The 16653-nt window shown below is 46.6% G+C and overlaps 1 protein-coding gene and 1 pseudogene across 2 annotated transcripts in view; both read right to left on the reverse strand.

Annotated features, from left to right (window-relative positions):
• Nucleotides 1–844: 844 nt before the first annotated feature.
• Nucleotides 845–1738, reverse strand: LOC308635092 (olfactory receptor 9S13-like; the record flags this gene model as incomplete). Its single annotated transcript, XM_081269344.1, has 1 exon — nucleotides 845–1738. One exon carries the CDS (start codon nucleotides 1736–1738, stop codon nucleotides 845–847), a length of 894 nt encoding a protein of 297 aa, XP_081125470.1.
• A 1009-nt stretch (nucleotides 1739–2747) lies between these two features.
• Nucleotides 2748–16653, reverse strand: part of LOC308635075 (voltage-dependent L-type calcium channel subunit beta-2-like) — a 30999-nt pseudogene continuing 17093 nt past the window's right edge. The window contains exons 7-8 of the transcript in view: nucleotides 9463–9572; nucleotides 2748–3169 (exon numbers count right to left, since the gene is read on the reverse strand). The product of the transcript in view is annotated as a voltage-dependent L-type calcium channel subunit beta-2-like (transcript). The remainder of the gene's footprint in view (nucleotides 3170–9462; nucleotides 9573–16653) is intronic.

Below are 16653 nucleotides of genomic sequence, written 5' to 3' on the forward strand. Positions count from 1 at the left end.
CACACAGTGCAGCTTTTTACTTTCTCCCAGGTCCATCCTGAGGCTAGGAAGGGGCTGCCGGTCCCAGGGCCATGCTGTCTGTGCCCATGCTGTGATGCCCAGGAGCCTAGGCAAGCTCTGCCCCAAGAGAAGCCACCCCAAAGCTCAGACACCCTGCAGCTCCTTTGCACACAGGCTCTCTTTGTCAGACTGGGCCACTCACAGCCAAACCTGCTCCACCTGATGCCAGACTCGCTCTGCGGGATGGCTTGGTTGTGGATCTTTAAACAGTTATTATTTTAGTAGCTCCTTGGCACTGGTGTGGAAGATGGGCTGAGGGAGCGGGCAGGCAGACCCTTTACTCACATCACGGGAGGCCACCGGCCAGCCAGGCTTTGCGTCTGGGTGAAAGCTGGGCTAGTGAGATACACATTTTTGTCTGACAACTTTAATCAGGATGCACAATATCTATCCTCTGACCAACTAAAGCCTGGGAAATGGCCCAGAAATGCAAAGGAGGAGGCAGAAGGTAAGGCCCTGCTAGGCGCTCAGGGGTGGTGCCCACCCAGGCTTCTTGTGGTCAGGCTGTCGGTCCTCCTCAGAGTTCTGCATGGTGCCCATGACCAGCCTTCTCCATCCATGCATCTCACACGCAGTAAACATCTGGTCCATGAAATGCTCTAAGGACGTTGGCGAACATGTGCCCAACACCTTCAGGTGCATTTTGAAGTAGGGAACAGTTGGAGGATCAGAGATCTCCATGGAGCCCTTCAGTCCAGCTCCATGGACACTGTCACCAGAACTTTCTTCACATGGCGATGTGCCTCTGTCCCAGCCTCTGCAGGGCGTCCTTCACGTCCTTGTTTCACAGGCTGTAGAAGAGGGGGTTGAGCATCGGGATGACCAGGGTGTAGAAGACAGAGACCACCTTGCCCTGCTCCATGGACCCCATGGCTCCTGGCTGGGCGTACATCACAAATAGTGTTCCATAAAATAAGGACACAGCTGTCAGGTGGGAGCCACAGGTGGAGAAGAGCTTGTGCCGCCCAGATCCTGAGCGCATCCTGAGGATGGTCACTGCGATGTAGCTATAGGAGACCAGGACCACGAGACTGGTGCCCACAATGATGAAACCACAGATGCCGAACATGACCAGATCATTGAGAGCCGTGTTGGCACAGGCCAGCCGGAGCGGGGGGGGGGGGGCGTCACAGAAGAAGTGGTTGATGCGGTTAGAGCTGCAGAAGGGCAGCTGGAAGGTGAGGCTGTTCTGTACCATGGAGTTGAGGCAGCCTCCACAGTAGGTGCCTAGCACCAGGCGAGAGCATGTCTTGGAGCACATGGTCACAGGGTACTGCAGGGGACTGCAGATGGCCATGAAGCGGTCATAGGCCATCACAGCCAAGAGGAAAGCCTCAGTGGTAGCCAGTAAGGAGAAGAAGAACAGCTGGGTGGCACATCCCCTAAAGCTGATGGCCTTGGAGGAGAGGAAGTTGGCCAGGGCACTGGGGGCGATGACGGAGGAGTAGCAGAGGTCCAGGGAGGACAGGTTCTTGAGGAAGAAGTACATGGGGGAGTGCAGGCGGGCATCCAGGGTGATGACCACGATCATGGGGACGTTTCCCAGGACGGTCACCACATACAGGGCCAGGAAGACAGCAAAGAGCAGAGCTTGAATCTCCACCCCTCCTCTAAAGCCCTCCAGCACAAACTCCTGCAAGGGCAGTGCCAAGAGGTTTCCGTTTCTGAGGGTCAGCATGGCCCTGCGCTGGGACAGCAGGCACAGAGGACAGTGGAGGCCGTGAGACTGAGCAGGTTACGGGACCGTGGTCACATCTTTTGTGGAGGACAGAGACGTGTCAGTGCCATGCTGCACACTGAACCAGAGAATTCTTGAACGCCCCCTTGGTGGTGCCCACACTGACCGCACAGCTTGTCCTTGTGATGAGCTGAAAACACTTGGAATGCCCACCCCAAGGCCAAGGTCACTGACTCACGTGGGAAGAGGGACAGAGCAGAGCTGTCCAGCTTGGTGAGGACGCAGGGCCATCCCTGGGCCCAGTGGAATGAGCAGCTGGCCACGGGGTAGGGAGGGTGCCCATCTGCTGGGGAGCTGGAAGACTGACTGGGTGTGATAGGATGGCCTGTCCTCCCCACTGTCCCTGGCCCACTGTGCACAGGTGGTCCTGAGCCAGCAGCGTCCCTGGCCCCTGGGAGCTGGTGGAAATGCAGGAGCCGCAGCCCCAGCCTGCAGACTCGGAGCCTGTGCTTAGCAAGGGGCAGCCAGCAGGTGCTCAGGCCAAGGCTCACAGGCCCTGCCCAGCCACCAGGGTGCAGGGCAGGGTGTGGGCAGGGGAGTGGTCTCTGCCTCCCTGCTGGGGCAAGGCCTGAGTGCCTACTGCATGCACAGCCCTGCTGCCTGCTCGATCATGGCCAGCGTCTGGTCCTGGCAGGCTGAGCAGGTGGTGTGCTGCCCTTGCCTGTCCAGGTGAGGGTTAGGACCGCGGCTGTGCTTCCAGGGTCCCTGTGCTCCTGAGCCAGGTCTGTGCTGGAGACGGGCGGCGGGTGCCCCGCCCCTTGTCCTCTGCGGCTCAGCTGCGACCTCCCGAGCAGTGAGTGAGGTGGCGGGCAGTAGCAGGTCCAGTGAGGCTCTGGGCCCAGGCTGTGTGTGTAGCAGGCTCCTAGCTTTGTGAAGTGCAGGGGCCCCACGTCAGCCTCCTCTCCTGTCCTGCCAGCTGGGCAGCGTGTTAAGGCACCTTCACTTGGGGTCACTGTGTACCTGGCAGGGCTGGTACTTGGGCCTCCAGTGGCCAATTAGTGAGGCTCTGGGCCTCTGCAGTGCCTGGAATCCAACTCCCTGGGCCCCCAAGCTGCAGGGCTGTGGCCAATCTGTGTGTCATCACCATCTCCTCCCAGTGGGGCGGCAGGAAGACTGAATCATCAGGGACTCCCTTGAGGGATGCAGCAGAGACAACTCCTAGGGACCTCGTGTCCAGGGCCCCTTGTAAGAGCTGCTGCCCTGGGCTGGGGCTAATGTGACCTCCTGACCCACAGCCCTCCCCTCCTGCTCCATCCTGGCCATGGTGTGCGGGCGGTGAAGTGGGAACCCTGCCCTGGGAGGCCGGCAGCCCGCTCTGCCCTGACTGGGACTGTTCCTGCACAGGCCCTGTGACTCCGCGGTTTATCACCCCTGAGCACAGTTAGGAAGTTGGAGCAGATCACCTCTAAGTCTCCTTTCTCATTTCTTTGTGTTTTTTCCCCATTTGTTTTACAACTCACGTCTTCCCCTCCTCCTCCTCCTCCTCTTCCTCCTCCCCCTTCTCCTCCTCCTCCTCCTCCTCCTCCTCCTCCTTCTCCTCCTCCTCTTCCTCCTCCTCCTCCTCCTCTTCCTCCTCCTCCTCCTCCTCTTCCTCCTCCTCCTCCTCCTCTTCCTCCTCCTCTTCCTCCTCTTCTTCCTCCTCCTCCTTCTCCTCTTCCTCCTCTTCCTCCTCCTCCTCCTCCTCATTTTGGTGTGCATTTGTATTCCCAAATGTTTGGGGGAGGAGTGTTACTTACTATAGTCCTACCAGTCTCATATCATTTTGAAATTCTCATCTAAGATCTTTGTACCTACTCTATTTTTTGAGAGAAAACATATATCTGAAAGTGCACAAAATACACTGATCTTAAAAGTGCAGCACCATGGTTGTTTACCTATGCATACACCTACTTAATCACGGTTTATACCAAGAAAGAAGGAAATGTAGTTGGGATCATTTTCTGATGATACACCTTAGGTGGCTTATTTCATTTTAATTAATTAATTTATTTATTTTTGGTAGTAGGGATTAAACCCACAGGTGCTTAACCACTGAGCAACAATTCTGGCCCTTTTCATATTGAGACAGCTCTGGATAAATGGGTTAGGGCCTTTCATAGTTGCTGAAGCTGGCTTTGAGCTTGTGATCCTCCTGTCCTCAACATCCGCACCCACTGGAAATACAAGTTTGTGCTACCATACCAGATCAGGTGGCTTATTTTAAAACTGACATGTTTTTTTCCTTCTTCCAACTCTATCTTTAACATAAGGGAAACAAGATTAACATTTTCCCAGTCCCAGGCTAAGCTATCATGCTATTCACTGGAAGATTGTCACTGCCCACAAGAAGAAAGAGAATCTCAACCCTATGAATTCCAAAAACAGCTGTCAAGGACACCCAATAGATACCCATTAATTATATCTACCCATGATATTTGAATGCTAGCCCCCATTTTCCTCTTAACAGCCCTGTACTCCCCAAGGCAGAGAGAATCACACCCTCTGGGACAGGAGACCACCATGTTTCTCCTTAGCTAGCGAAACAATAAAACGCTTTTCCCCATTTTTCTCAAACCCTGCCATCTTTATTGGATAGGCAATGGGGACAAAGACCATGCTTTAGGTAGCAGAAAGGGTACTCTGTAATGTTCCTTCTGCACCTTCTCATTTTAATATCCCTCAGAAGGGTCAATCAGTATTATCAGTGCTATCAGCACCTGCTCCCTTTAATTACAACAAAATCAATGAAACAGGGCTGGTGTCCCAGGGCTGGTCTCCATGGGGGACTGCCCTCTCCCCTGGGTGTGGAGAGGAGCTCCCCCACACACACCCAGGTCAGAGAGGTCTCCCCGCTGAATGGGGGAGTGACCCTCTGCACTGGGTGCCCTTGGGATTTCCCCCAACACCCAGGTCTGAGGGGACTCCACCTGGGGCGGAGAGTGCTCTCCCCTGGGTGCAGGGTGGAGCTCCCCCCACCCTCACACCTAGGTCCGAGGGGCCTCCCCACTGAGGGGGGACTGCCCTCTCCCCTAGGTGGCAGGGAGCTCCCCCCTCCCACACCCAGGTCAGAGGAGCCTCCCCTCTGGAGTGGGGGAGTGTCCTTCTGCCCTGGGTGTGCTGGGGAGCTCATCCGACACCCTGGTGAGAGGGGGCCTCCCCCATAGAGGGGGCAGAGTCCCTCTGCCCTGGGTCCGCTGGGGAGCTCCCCGTGACATCCAGGTCCAAGGGGCCTCCCCCATGGTAGGGGGAGTGCCCTCTCCCCTGGATTCAGGGTGGGGGTGGGGGGGACTCCCAGGTCCGGGGAGCCTCTCCCCCTGAGAGGGTACTGCCCTCTCCCCTAGGTTGGGGGGAAGCTCTCCCCACATACACCCAGGACAGAGGGGCCTCCCCTCTGGAGGGGGGGAGTGTCCCTCTATCCTAGGTGAGCTGGGGAGCTCCCGCCAACACCCAGTTCAGAGAGGGATCCCCCCTGGAATGGGGAGTGGCCCTCTGCCCTGGGTCCCCGGGGGAGCTCCCCCACACACACCCTGATCAGAGGGGCACTCCCTCCTGGAGTGGGGAGTGCCCCTCTGCCCTGAGTGCGCTGGGGAGCTCCCCCCCCAACCCCAACACGCACGTCCGAGGGTCTTTCTCTCCAAGGAGAGAATACCCTCACCCCTGGGTGCTGGGCTGAGCTCCTCCCCCCACACCCCACCCCAACACCCAGGTCAGAGGGGCCTCCCATCTGGAGGGGGGGAGTGTCCCTCTGCCTGTGTGCACTGGGGAGCTCCCCACCCCCCAACACCCTGGTTAGAGGGGCCTCCCCCATAGAGAGTGCCCCTCTGCCCTGGGTGTGCTAGGGAGCTCCCCCCTCACCTGACACCCATATCTGAGGGGTCTCCCCACCAGAGCAGGGAGTGCCCTCTCCCCTCTGTGTGGGTGGAGCTCACCACCCCCCCACCCTGAAACCTAGGTCCAAGGGACCTTCCCCCCGAGTGGGGAGTACCTCTCCCCTGGGTGCGGGGCGGGAGCTCCACCCCCCCACCCAACACCCAGGTAAGAGGGGCCTCCCCCAAGGAGGGGGGAGTGTCCTCTCCCTGGGTGCCCAGGGAGGAGGAGATTCATCCCCCACCAAAACCCAGGTCCAAGGGGCCTGCCCTCTGGAGAGGGGAGTGCCCTGTCTCCTGGGTGCTGGGGTGGGGGAGAGCTCCCCCCCAAACACCCAGGTCATATGGGCCTCCCTCCTGGAGGGGGAGGGCCCCTCTGCCTTGGGTGTGCTGGGGAACTCCTCCCACAACCCCGAAACCCAGGTCCTAGGGTCTCCGCCAAGAACTAGGGAGTGCCCTCTCCCCTGGGTGCGGGGTAGGGGCAGGGAGCTCCCCACACACACCCAGGTCAAAGGGGCCTCCTCTACCCTGGGAGTGCCCCTCTACCCTGGGTGCGCTGGGGAGCTCCCCTGACACCCAGGTTAGAGGGGCCTGTCCCTGGAGGGGGGGAGTGCCCCTCTGCTCTGGATGCGCTAGGGAGCTCCCACTACCACCCCCACACCCAGTTGCGCGGGGCCTCACCCCTGGAGGGGGGAGTGCCCTCTACATGGGTGCGTGGTGAGGGGGGAGCTCCTGCCACACACCCAGGTCAAAGGGGCCTCCCCCGTGTAGGGGGGAGTGCCCCTCTGTGGTGGGTGCACTGGGGAGCTCCCCTCCACACCCAGGTTAGAGTGGCCTGCCCCCTGGAGGGGGGAGTGCCCCTCTGCCCTGGGTGCGCTGTGGAGCTCCCCCAGACACCCAGGTTAGAGGGGCCTCCCTCATGGAAGGGGGAGTGCCTGTCAGTCATGGGTGTGCTGGGGAGCTCCCCTGGACACCCAGGTTAGAGGGGCCTCATCCCTAGAGGGGGGAGTGCACCTCTGCCCTGGGTGCACTGGAGAGCTCCCCCGACACCCAGTTTAGAGGGGCCTCACCCCTGAAGCAGGAGTGCCCTCTTTCCTGGGTGGGAGGGGGAGAGCCCCACACACACACCCTGGTTATTGGGGCCTCCCCCCTGGATGGTGGAGTGCCCTCTCCCCTAGGTGTGGAGGGGGGAAGCTCCCCCCACTGACACCCAGGTTAGAGAGGCCTCCCCCCTGGAGGGGGGAGTGCCCTCTCCCATGGGTGCGGAGGGGGGGAGTTCCCACCCCCCACTCCCAGGTTAGAGGTCCTCACCCCTGGAGGGGGGAGTGCCCTATCCCTTGAGTGCAGATGGGGGGAGTGCCCTCTCCCCTGGGATCAGAGGGGTGGGGCTCCCCCCCAGACACCCAGGTCCAAGGGGCCTCCCCCCCACCAGTGGGGAGTTCCCTCTCCCCTGGGTGCGGGTGGGTGGAGCTTCCCCCCACCCACCCCAACACCCAGGTCCGAGGGGTCTCCCCACAAGGGGGGAGTGCCCTCTTCCCTGGGTGCGGAGGGGAGCTCCCCCCACCACCACCCAGACACCAGGGTCTGAGAGGCCTCCACCCAGGAGGGGGGAGTGCCCTATTCCCTGGGTTTCGGCGGGGAACTGCCCCCCGACCCTGACACCCAGGTCCATGTGCCTCCCCCTGGAGGTGGGAGTGCCCTCTCCCCTTGGTGTGTGTGGGGGTTCCCCCACCCACCCTTTCACCCAGGTCGGAGGGCACCGCGGAGTAGTTAAGGCCTGGAAGGCAGTCAACCAAAATGGGCTGTCCTCTCAAGTACTGTGCTGGCCCTAGGCCCAAGGATGGCAGGCCAGGCATGGCAGCAGCGTGTGTCTGGGGAGGCATAGTAGCCGAGGTATAAAAGCGGCTTGAGTAAAAGCAGGATAAAAGGTAAGTGATTCTATGACATACTTATAATGGCAGAATCTCTAAAAAAATAAACACTTAGAATTTCATGAACTTGAATATTTTGGATCATTCGTCTTATCTCTAGCTACGCTAAAAATACTCATTGCATTGAAGTAAGATTGCCACACATTATGTCCTTCATTTAGGATGAATTAAATGAAATTACCTGGCACATCTGACACTGTGGTTTGAATGTGTTCTCTGCACAGTTAAGCAGTTAGTAGCATGATCGTCTTAGAAAAGGCTACATAGGCTGTGGATGTAGCTCAGTGGCAAAGCTCTTGCTTTGTGTGTGTGCAGCCTGGCTTCAATCATCAGCCCAGATTGGGCAAGCTACACACTGTATGAGAATGCAGCATAGCCCCCAACCCTCCTCCAGGGAAGAAGTGGTCTTTTCCAGGTTACCCAACCTGCCATCACCTGGATCTTAGACTTCCCAACCTCCAGAACCAGGAGAAAATACATTTCTGTTTCTTATAAGTTATTCATTTGTGGTATTCTGTTCTAGTAGCACAAGTGGAATAAGTCAGAGTTAGTTAATGAAGTGTTCTACACTTTATATTGAATGTGGTTTATACACAGCAGTCTCCCCTGCCCTATCTGAGTATGTGGTTTCATTTACCCATGGTTTCATTTACCCACCCCATGGTCAAGCTGTGGTTGAAATACCAGTATGTCTTCACTCTTTCCAGAGAGATTAGAGCATGTGAGAAAATTCTTTATTACAGCCTATTGTTGTGTTTCTTTATTGAGTTGTTATTAATTTCTTTTATTGAGTTATTGATAATAACTAATTTATAAGTTAAACTTTATCGTAGGTATGCATATACAGGAAAAACATCACATGTATGGCATTTGTGTGCACACCATGCTCTGGATAAGTTTGACATAAATTTTAGGCCTGCAAATTTTGCTTATAAATAATATATATACATATTTATAATATATATAAATAATATATATTTTTATTATGTTTATTTTATATATATACACACACACACACACACAGACACACACATATACATAAAAGGTAAGTTTTTAAAAACCCACTATCATTAGCTGATCTAAAATTGAATTATCATTCTTTAATCCATAAAAGCCAATCAGTATTCAATTTCCTTGCTTGTCTCTCAATGTTTCTTAACAAGTGTATGTTGCAGTTGGTTAAGATATCTGATAAGTCTCTTTTCATCTAGTAGTTTTTCTACTTACATAATCTTATATCAGACTAAACTAAAAACTTCTCTGTTAAAAGCTAGCATCTCAAAGAATTTATTTAATATATAAATGAAAAAGAACTAAAGGTTAAGTATCACACAACCCTTGGAAAATTTACTTTATAAAAATATAAACCCAACAATCTAGTAAGTTAAATGTGTAACAGTGATTAAGCACATATTTCAAAGAGAAGAAATAGTTGGAAAAGGTCTGAATTTAATCAGTATAGGTTAATAAGCAATTTTCAGAACTACTCTGTGAACAAATTAACCAAGACCCTATACTATTTTTACAAATAAAACAGATATTGGTATCAATGGAGAATAGCCCTGAATTTACTTCCTCATTCTCATCATGTATACAAATTACATTATTCTGAATATGATTTCATTATTGATAATTCAAATTCTCAGCTCCTATTAGTGAAAACAAACCACAACCAAAACATCAGTACTGATAGCATGTGGAATTTTTAACTTGAAACTGTAACAAATCTTTCCACACAATAAAATGAAGATTGTACCAGTAGCTACTGACAACACATGCCCCTTTGTTTGTGCAGTATGTGGAAGCATCATCTGGCTAGATCTCTTCACTGTCATTCTTAGGAGAGCAATGTCCACATAGCTTCAGCTCATCAGTATTGCAGACTTACCTAAGCTTGATCTTGTGTTGGATCTTTCTATTATTGCATGCTTACTGGGATTGTTTAATACTGAGCGTTTGGCAAGGGAGATGTCAGCAGTGACCCTTGTGATAGATATCCTGTTGGAGAAAAAATAACAAAAGACCCTAAGGTTGTTAATCTTATAAAAGGGAATTGAACTATATGCCCAAAATTCATCCCAAGAATGAAATATATATAATGACCATATTTTCCAACCACATGTTAGGATACTTCATTGTACTTTTTTGCTTATCCTGTACTTGCCTTACTTAGCATTTATTGGTTGTATTCAAGTGCCATATATGTACTAAGCACTTTACATGAATTTTCTGATTAAATTATTCCAAAAACTTTTAGGAGAGAAGTTTAGTGGGTATTTACTAAATATACAGATTTAAACCCAGACTTCTGAGCCCTATATTCTTAGGCCCTGCAGAATATATAATCATGAAAAATAAGATCAAGGCAAATCTGATCTTCCTTCTAGTGGCAGAGATGAAGAATAAAGCAATGAAAGATTATGATGATTATTGTGAAGAGAATATATAAGGTATTGTTATATTGAGTGAATTGAGTGGGTTCATTTTAGATAGGGTAGAAATGAGCAAAAAGATCTGGAAGTGGAAATAGTAAAAGATATATTCCAAAAAAGTATTCAATGAGTGTTCAAGTTGGAAGGAGAAAAAACTATGAAACAAAATTGAATGCCGACAATATCTTTGAAGAGGATGGTGAAGTTAGGACTGATTTAAAAATCACTTTTGCACCACTAGCTACTGACAGGCCCAATTTAAAAACCTGCTTCAGAATTAGAGCTCGCCACAAAAAGTGGCCAGGTGAGAATTCTTTTCCTATCTTGTATGAGACCACAAATTATCTGTAGGCAGAAAGAGTGCCATTTATCAGTGAATTTTGGTAGCCAGGCTTATGTTTATATCCTCGAGGTGTAAGAAAGGAAGATTGGGGGAAACTGCCAAATAATTAAGGCATAAAGTTGTGAGCTGGGGTTATGGCTCAGAGGTAGAGCACTTGCCTAGCATGTGTGAGGTGCTGTGTTTGAGTCTCAGCACCGCATATAAATAAACAAATATTTAAAGGCCTGTTAAAAACTTAAAAAAAACCATATATATAGGCATAAAGATAATGTATATTGGATATCTTCTATGTAAATTATCCATCAAGATTGTCCTATAGGTGAGCATAACATCGGCAAACTCCACTACCAGCACAGAACTTCCAATTAATTAATTTGAGCACAGCAGTGTTTACTAGGCATCTTAGGAAAACATTTTACATTAGGGGCCACAACAAATAGAAAGGTCATCCATTAATAAGGAATTATTATCTATGAAACTGGAATAAAGTTGTTTAAAAACAAAATAAGATGTTTTAGAAATTAAAAGTGACAGTAGGAAGCAAAATTTAAAAGAAAGTTAAGGGGATCTTTAACAAAAAAGCCAAAGAGATAAATAGAAGAAAGCTAAGAAAATTAGAATTGCCCAGGAAGTTCAAATTCCACAGATTAGGAGTTAAGAGAGAATAGGTAAAAGAAAATAATTCCAGAATTAACAGTCTGATTTTTCAAATTGAAAGCATCTAGTGTAGTGATTAAAAGATATACACTAAAATTTATAAATTTCATAATATTTATGGGACAAAGAGAAAACTAAAAGTTTCCAGAAGAAAAACAGGACAGGAATTGAAGTGCTTTGTATTTCTTAAGAACAACAATGGAAACCAGAAGTTAATGGAGCAAAGGCTTTCAAAATTCTGAAGGAAAGCTATTCTAGTCAGAAAGCCCTGACCATTTAAGTCAACAGTTAAATGGGAAGGTTGATTATATACATTTTTAGGGCTGGGGTTGTGGCTCAGTGGTAGAGTGCTCTCTTAATATGTGCGAAGTGCTAAGTTCAATACTCAGCACCACATAAAAATAAATAAATAGAATAAAAGTACTGTGTCCAACTACAACTAAAAAAATAGACATATTTTTAAATAGATTTTTTTGACATTTTGGGTATACAGTTTCATGAGTTTTTACCAATTCATAGAATTCTTCACCCACCAGTGCATTCATGACACAGAATTATCTCATGACTCCACCATTCCCTTATGCTGCCCCTCTGTAGAGAATCCTTCCTCCTGTTCCACTCTGGCAACCATAAAACTAGTAACTGTCTCCATATGGTTTTGACTTTTCCAGAATATCATATAAATAGAAACATATATTTAACTTTTCAAGTTGAGCTTCTTTACCTAACAGATTTGAGATTCATCTTCATTGTTGTAAGTCTGCTTGATTTTTAAAATTTTTGTGCTTTGATGAAAATTTGAGCATTAAAAAGCACAACTAAGCCTGGGATTGTAGCTCAGCGGTACAGTACATACCTAGTGTGTGTGAGGTTTAAGTCCTAGCACCACAAGAACAAGAAAAACAAAAACCCAATAATAAACCCATAAATTTAAAAAATAATTTATTATTTCAGAATGCATTCACAAGTGAAATCAGGCTAGAGGTAGGAAGAACCAGTGCTCAATGATTACTTTAAAATTCCTATTTACTTGGGGATTGGTGTGGAATGTAAAGGGAATTTTCAGCTGTAATGCATGTAATAGGACTCCTTTATTTTAAACACCTGCATAGTGCAAAGATAGTCATTACTTTCATCCATATTTATGGAGTACCAATTATGTGTCGATCATTGTTCTAGGTGCTGTTATGGAACTTACATTCTTACAGAAGAGGCAGAGAATGGAGAGAAGCAAACAGATACCTGATGTCGAGTCATGATAAGTGCCGCTGGAAATGCAGAATAGTGAGGATGAAGATGGGAATGCTGTGAAAGGTTTAATTAAATGTTCAGAGATGATCTTTCAGGTAAGGGAACATTTGTTGGAGACCTGAGGGAGGGAGGGAGTGACCTGGTATATTATTATGGGATGGGGATTTCTAACAGAAATAAGAGTGAGTACCTAAAGTATTAGGCACTTGATTATTACAGCTGTTTGAGACCTGAGCACTGCTGATGACCAGAGCTCTAGTTATATGCCTTGAAAGAGCTCTGCAAACTTATGGGGAAGCAGCTGCCCTGTGATGGTGACATCCTGGGGAAACATGACACTGCTCAGCTAGGCTTCTATTGACCTGCTTACGTGGTTATCTGCATATGCTACATGAGACAGGCCACTATCTGAGTTCTTAACAGTCATGATTTGGGCATTGTCTGCCAAGCAGCAGACCTTGAAGATCTAAATAGCAAAATTCATAGGAACAAATCATTTTAGAGCAGTGAGTCTCAATTCTCATGGTATGTCAGAATCACTATATATACTTCTACAGTTAGAAATCTCACAACCTGCCCCCAGACATTTGATATTAAATAGACAAAAGTGGCAAAAGGCCCCTTGAGTTTTCTTAACGTGATTCTGATAGGTATCCAAACCTGTTTTGAAGATGTTTACTTACACCAGAAAAAAGTGATACAGTGTTTCCCAGGATTATTGATTTCCAATAAGGTTTACTCACACAAGATTCTGGCACTGGTATACAGTATCTTTATAGCAATTCAGTACACTTTCCTAACACTTCAGTACTGATAGCTGACATTTTAAAAGTCACTGGTGGAGAAAACAATTTGTCCCAAATGGTAGCTTTCCTTATTGTTCATGATTTTGTTAATTTACCTTTCATTGTCCTACAAGGTGAATCTGGAGATTATTTTGTTGGCATGACACCGTTGGTTAGGGGCTATTCTATTGTACACAACAAAAAGAGGATGATTTATCATGTCTTTTTTGACCTGACACACAAAACACTAATAACTGGAAGAGTGATTCCAACAATATTCCAGAGCTGTTAAATTAACTAGGTTTATTAACAAATTAAATTAACTAGGTTTCAGAACAGAAAAAGAATTCCCAAATACCTAGAACCTTTATTTTCTCTCTTGTGGGCCTAAAGGAATAATCCATTTTTTCCCTTTTACAATATAATGTATACACATATAGCTGGCACCTTCTGATGATTTTCTACTTTCTACTGTTGTCTTGCCTTGCCAAAAACATTATATCTTTTGAAATTATACCTATGGACTTTTGTTACTTCCTTTGTGGATCTTTAATTGGTAGTGAACTCCAGCTCTATGACTCAAGATGGCCCAAGGCAGGTCCATTAGTAAAGCCATATGGAAGTTACTTCTGGTGAGAATCAGTACATGATCCAACATTCAGATATTTTGTTTCCTAAATGAAATCAATCTGAATGATACCATAGAACATGGTTCCGAGATATGCATCCTGACTGGAATTCACCTTCCAATCCAAATCATAGTAAGGGTTACTTAGAAGTGGTAAGTCAATAAATTCCATTCCATTTTAGGAGAGGGCAGTGAGTTAACATATTCATGACAGTACAGTTTCTATTTTAGCAGAATATTTTAGGTGTGCATGTTCATGTAGACAATTCCAAATTGTGAAAAATGACAGAACTGAGAATAAAGAAACAATTGGGCAGATTAGATGTATGCCTTTTAAACTTGGTCAGTGCCTGACAGTCCCAGGCCAAACCAAAAGCCATTTCCTGGCACTTACTAAATGGAACAATAAACATCTAATTAGTATTGATGTAGGTAGAAAAGAATATATATTTTTTTGTATTTAGAGGAAAACTAGTTTCAATTCCTTTTAGATCTTTGCTTGACGCTTATTAATATCTGTCCAGCCATAAAAATTTCCCTCCCTACTCTTGCCTTTCCTGTCAAAAACCAATATAAGGGCTGAGGATGTAGCTTAAGCACTTTCCTAGCATTGTGAGGCCCTAGCTTTAATCCCTAGCACACCCCTGCCTTAAAGGTCAATGTAAATTAGAATGATAGGAGGAATAAGTATGATCTAGAAAATATTAAGAAATTTATTAGAACACTAAAAACTGTCTGTTGTACTTATATTATTAGGATCAGAGAAAGGAGTGTGGCAAAGAGGCAGCAAATTTATCTTATTTAGAATGGAGAAATATGTACTAGTCCAGCATGTTCCCAAGTCCCCTATAATCTATTCTTAAATTTTGGACTCCTATCATGTCTTTGATATTTCAGGAGCTAACTTAAACTTTACTATGCTACCCATTGATTCAAGGCTGTCTAAGTCAACTTCATGAAATTAAAGCCCTTGTCTGCTTTGACACCTCATAATTCTTGGTACATGGAATATACTCAATAAAGACTTGCTTAGGCTGCAGAGGCATCACAATACCTGATCTCAAATTGTACTACAAAGCTGTAGTAACAAATAACATGATTTTGGCATAAAACTAGATGAGGATCAATGACTAGAATGTGCAGAGAAATCCACAGGGACACAGTCATCTGATCCCTAACAAAGCTGTCAAAAACATACCTTGGAGAAAAGATCACCTTTTAGACAAACAGTGCTGGAGGAACTGATTTCCCTATGAACAAGAATGAAATTAGATTCCATTCTTTTCACCCTGCATAATAACTCAAAGTGGATCAAAGACCTGGGAATTCCACCAGAAACAGTATAACTGCTAGAAGAAAACATAGGGTCAACCTTCCAACATATTGGCACAGGTAGTGACTTCCTTAATAAGCTTAAGAATAAAAACCAGAAATAAGTGCGATGGCATCAAATGAAAAATCTTCTGCACAGGAAAGGAAAAGAACATGAAGAGAACCTACAGAATGGGAGAAAATCTTTGAAAGCTTTTCCAAGGGAGGATTAATATCCAGAATATGTAATGAGCTCAACACCAAAAGGCAAATAACTCAATCAAAAATAGACAAAAGAATAAACAGTCACTTCTCAAAAGAAAAAATGCAAATAACTGACAAACATGAAAACATGTTCAACAGCCCTAGCAATGAGGGAAATGCAAATCAAAATTATACTGATATTTCATATCACTCCAGTTAGAATGGCAATGATCAAGAACACAAATAACAACAATTGCTGGTGAGGATGTGGGGGTAAAGATACACTTATATATTGTTGGAGGGGCTGCAAATTAGTGCAACCACTCTGGAAAGCAGTATGGGGATTCCTCAAAAGGCTAGGAATAGAATTCGTGTATGACCCTGCTGTCCCACTATTGGTGTATGTATATCCCAAAACACTAAAACCAGCATACTGTAGTGATATATGCATATCAATGTTTATTGCAGCTCAATTCATAACAGTCAAGTTGTAGAACCAAGCCTAGATATCCATAAACAGACTAATGGACAAAGCAAATATGAAACACATACCCCACACCTGGAGTTTTACTCAGTCATAAAGAAGAATGAAATTATGTGATTTGCTAGTAAAAGGAAGGAACTGGGGAATATCGTGCTATAAGTGAAATAACCCAGACTAAAAGTCGAGGGTTGAATTTTATATGTGGAAAGTAGGGAAGGGGTAGCAAAAACAAAAAGAGCTCCCCAAATAGGAAGGAGACTCAATATTGCGTATAGGAAGGGAGGAGGAGAGTATATAGGGAAGTCCTAGGGAATGAAATTCCCAAATTATGCTATGTCCATGTAAAAACATGCTACAATGAGTTTATATATAAGACGAGATCAAGTGGATCAGGGAGAGAAGAGGGAGGAAAAAGGAAGGTATTAGGGAATGAGATTGATGCTTTATAATTATACATAATTTGTTCAATTTAAAAAAAATATACAACATTGGCTTTATTGAAGGGAAGGGAAGGGGAGGAAAGGTAATGGATTGAGTCCAAGCTTACTGGTGTGCCATACTAGATACAGCTTCTTGCTTTGTTACTAATCATTCCCTGCATAGGTCCTTGAAGACCTCTAGGTGGCTTACTTCACATACAGTACATCATACCCTGCTACCTGCACACTCTACTAGACATGCCCTTCTCCTCTTCCTCCTGGTTCAACTGGTAAGATCGTAGGTCCATTTAAAACCCCATACTATCTGGGGACATCACTAAATCTGTATTAATTGCTCCTATGCTACCTATACCTTGTGCTACACATACTGAGGTGCCCCTTCATCGGTGTACTGTTTTACTGCTAGACGTTTCAACTTATGGTATTCATATGACTCCTTCATAAAGACAGTAGCTTCAACATTTCTGCATTTCTTTAGCACAGAGTACACAGCAGACATTGAATCAGCATTAATCCATTCATTGTTCATGTCAAGTAGCATTTT

The sequence above is a fragment of the Spermophilus citellus genome (assembly GCF_964194105.1).
Source record: "Spermophilus citellus genome assembly, chromosome: 16".
Classification (NCBI taxonomy): Eukaryota; Metazoa; Chordata; class Mammalia; order Rodentia; family Sciuridae; genus Spermophilus; species Spermophilus citellus.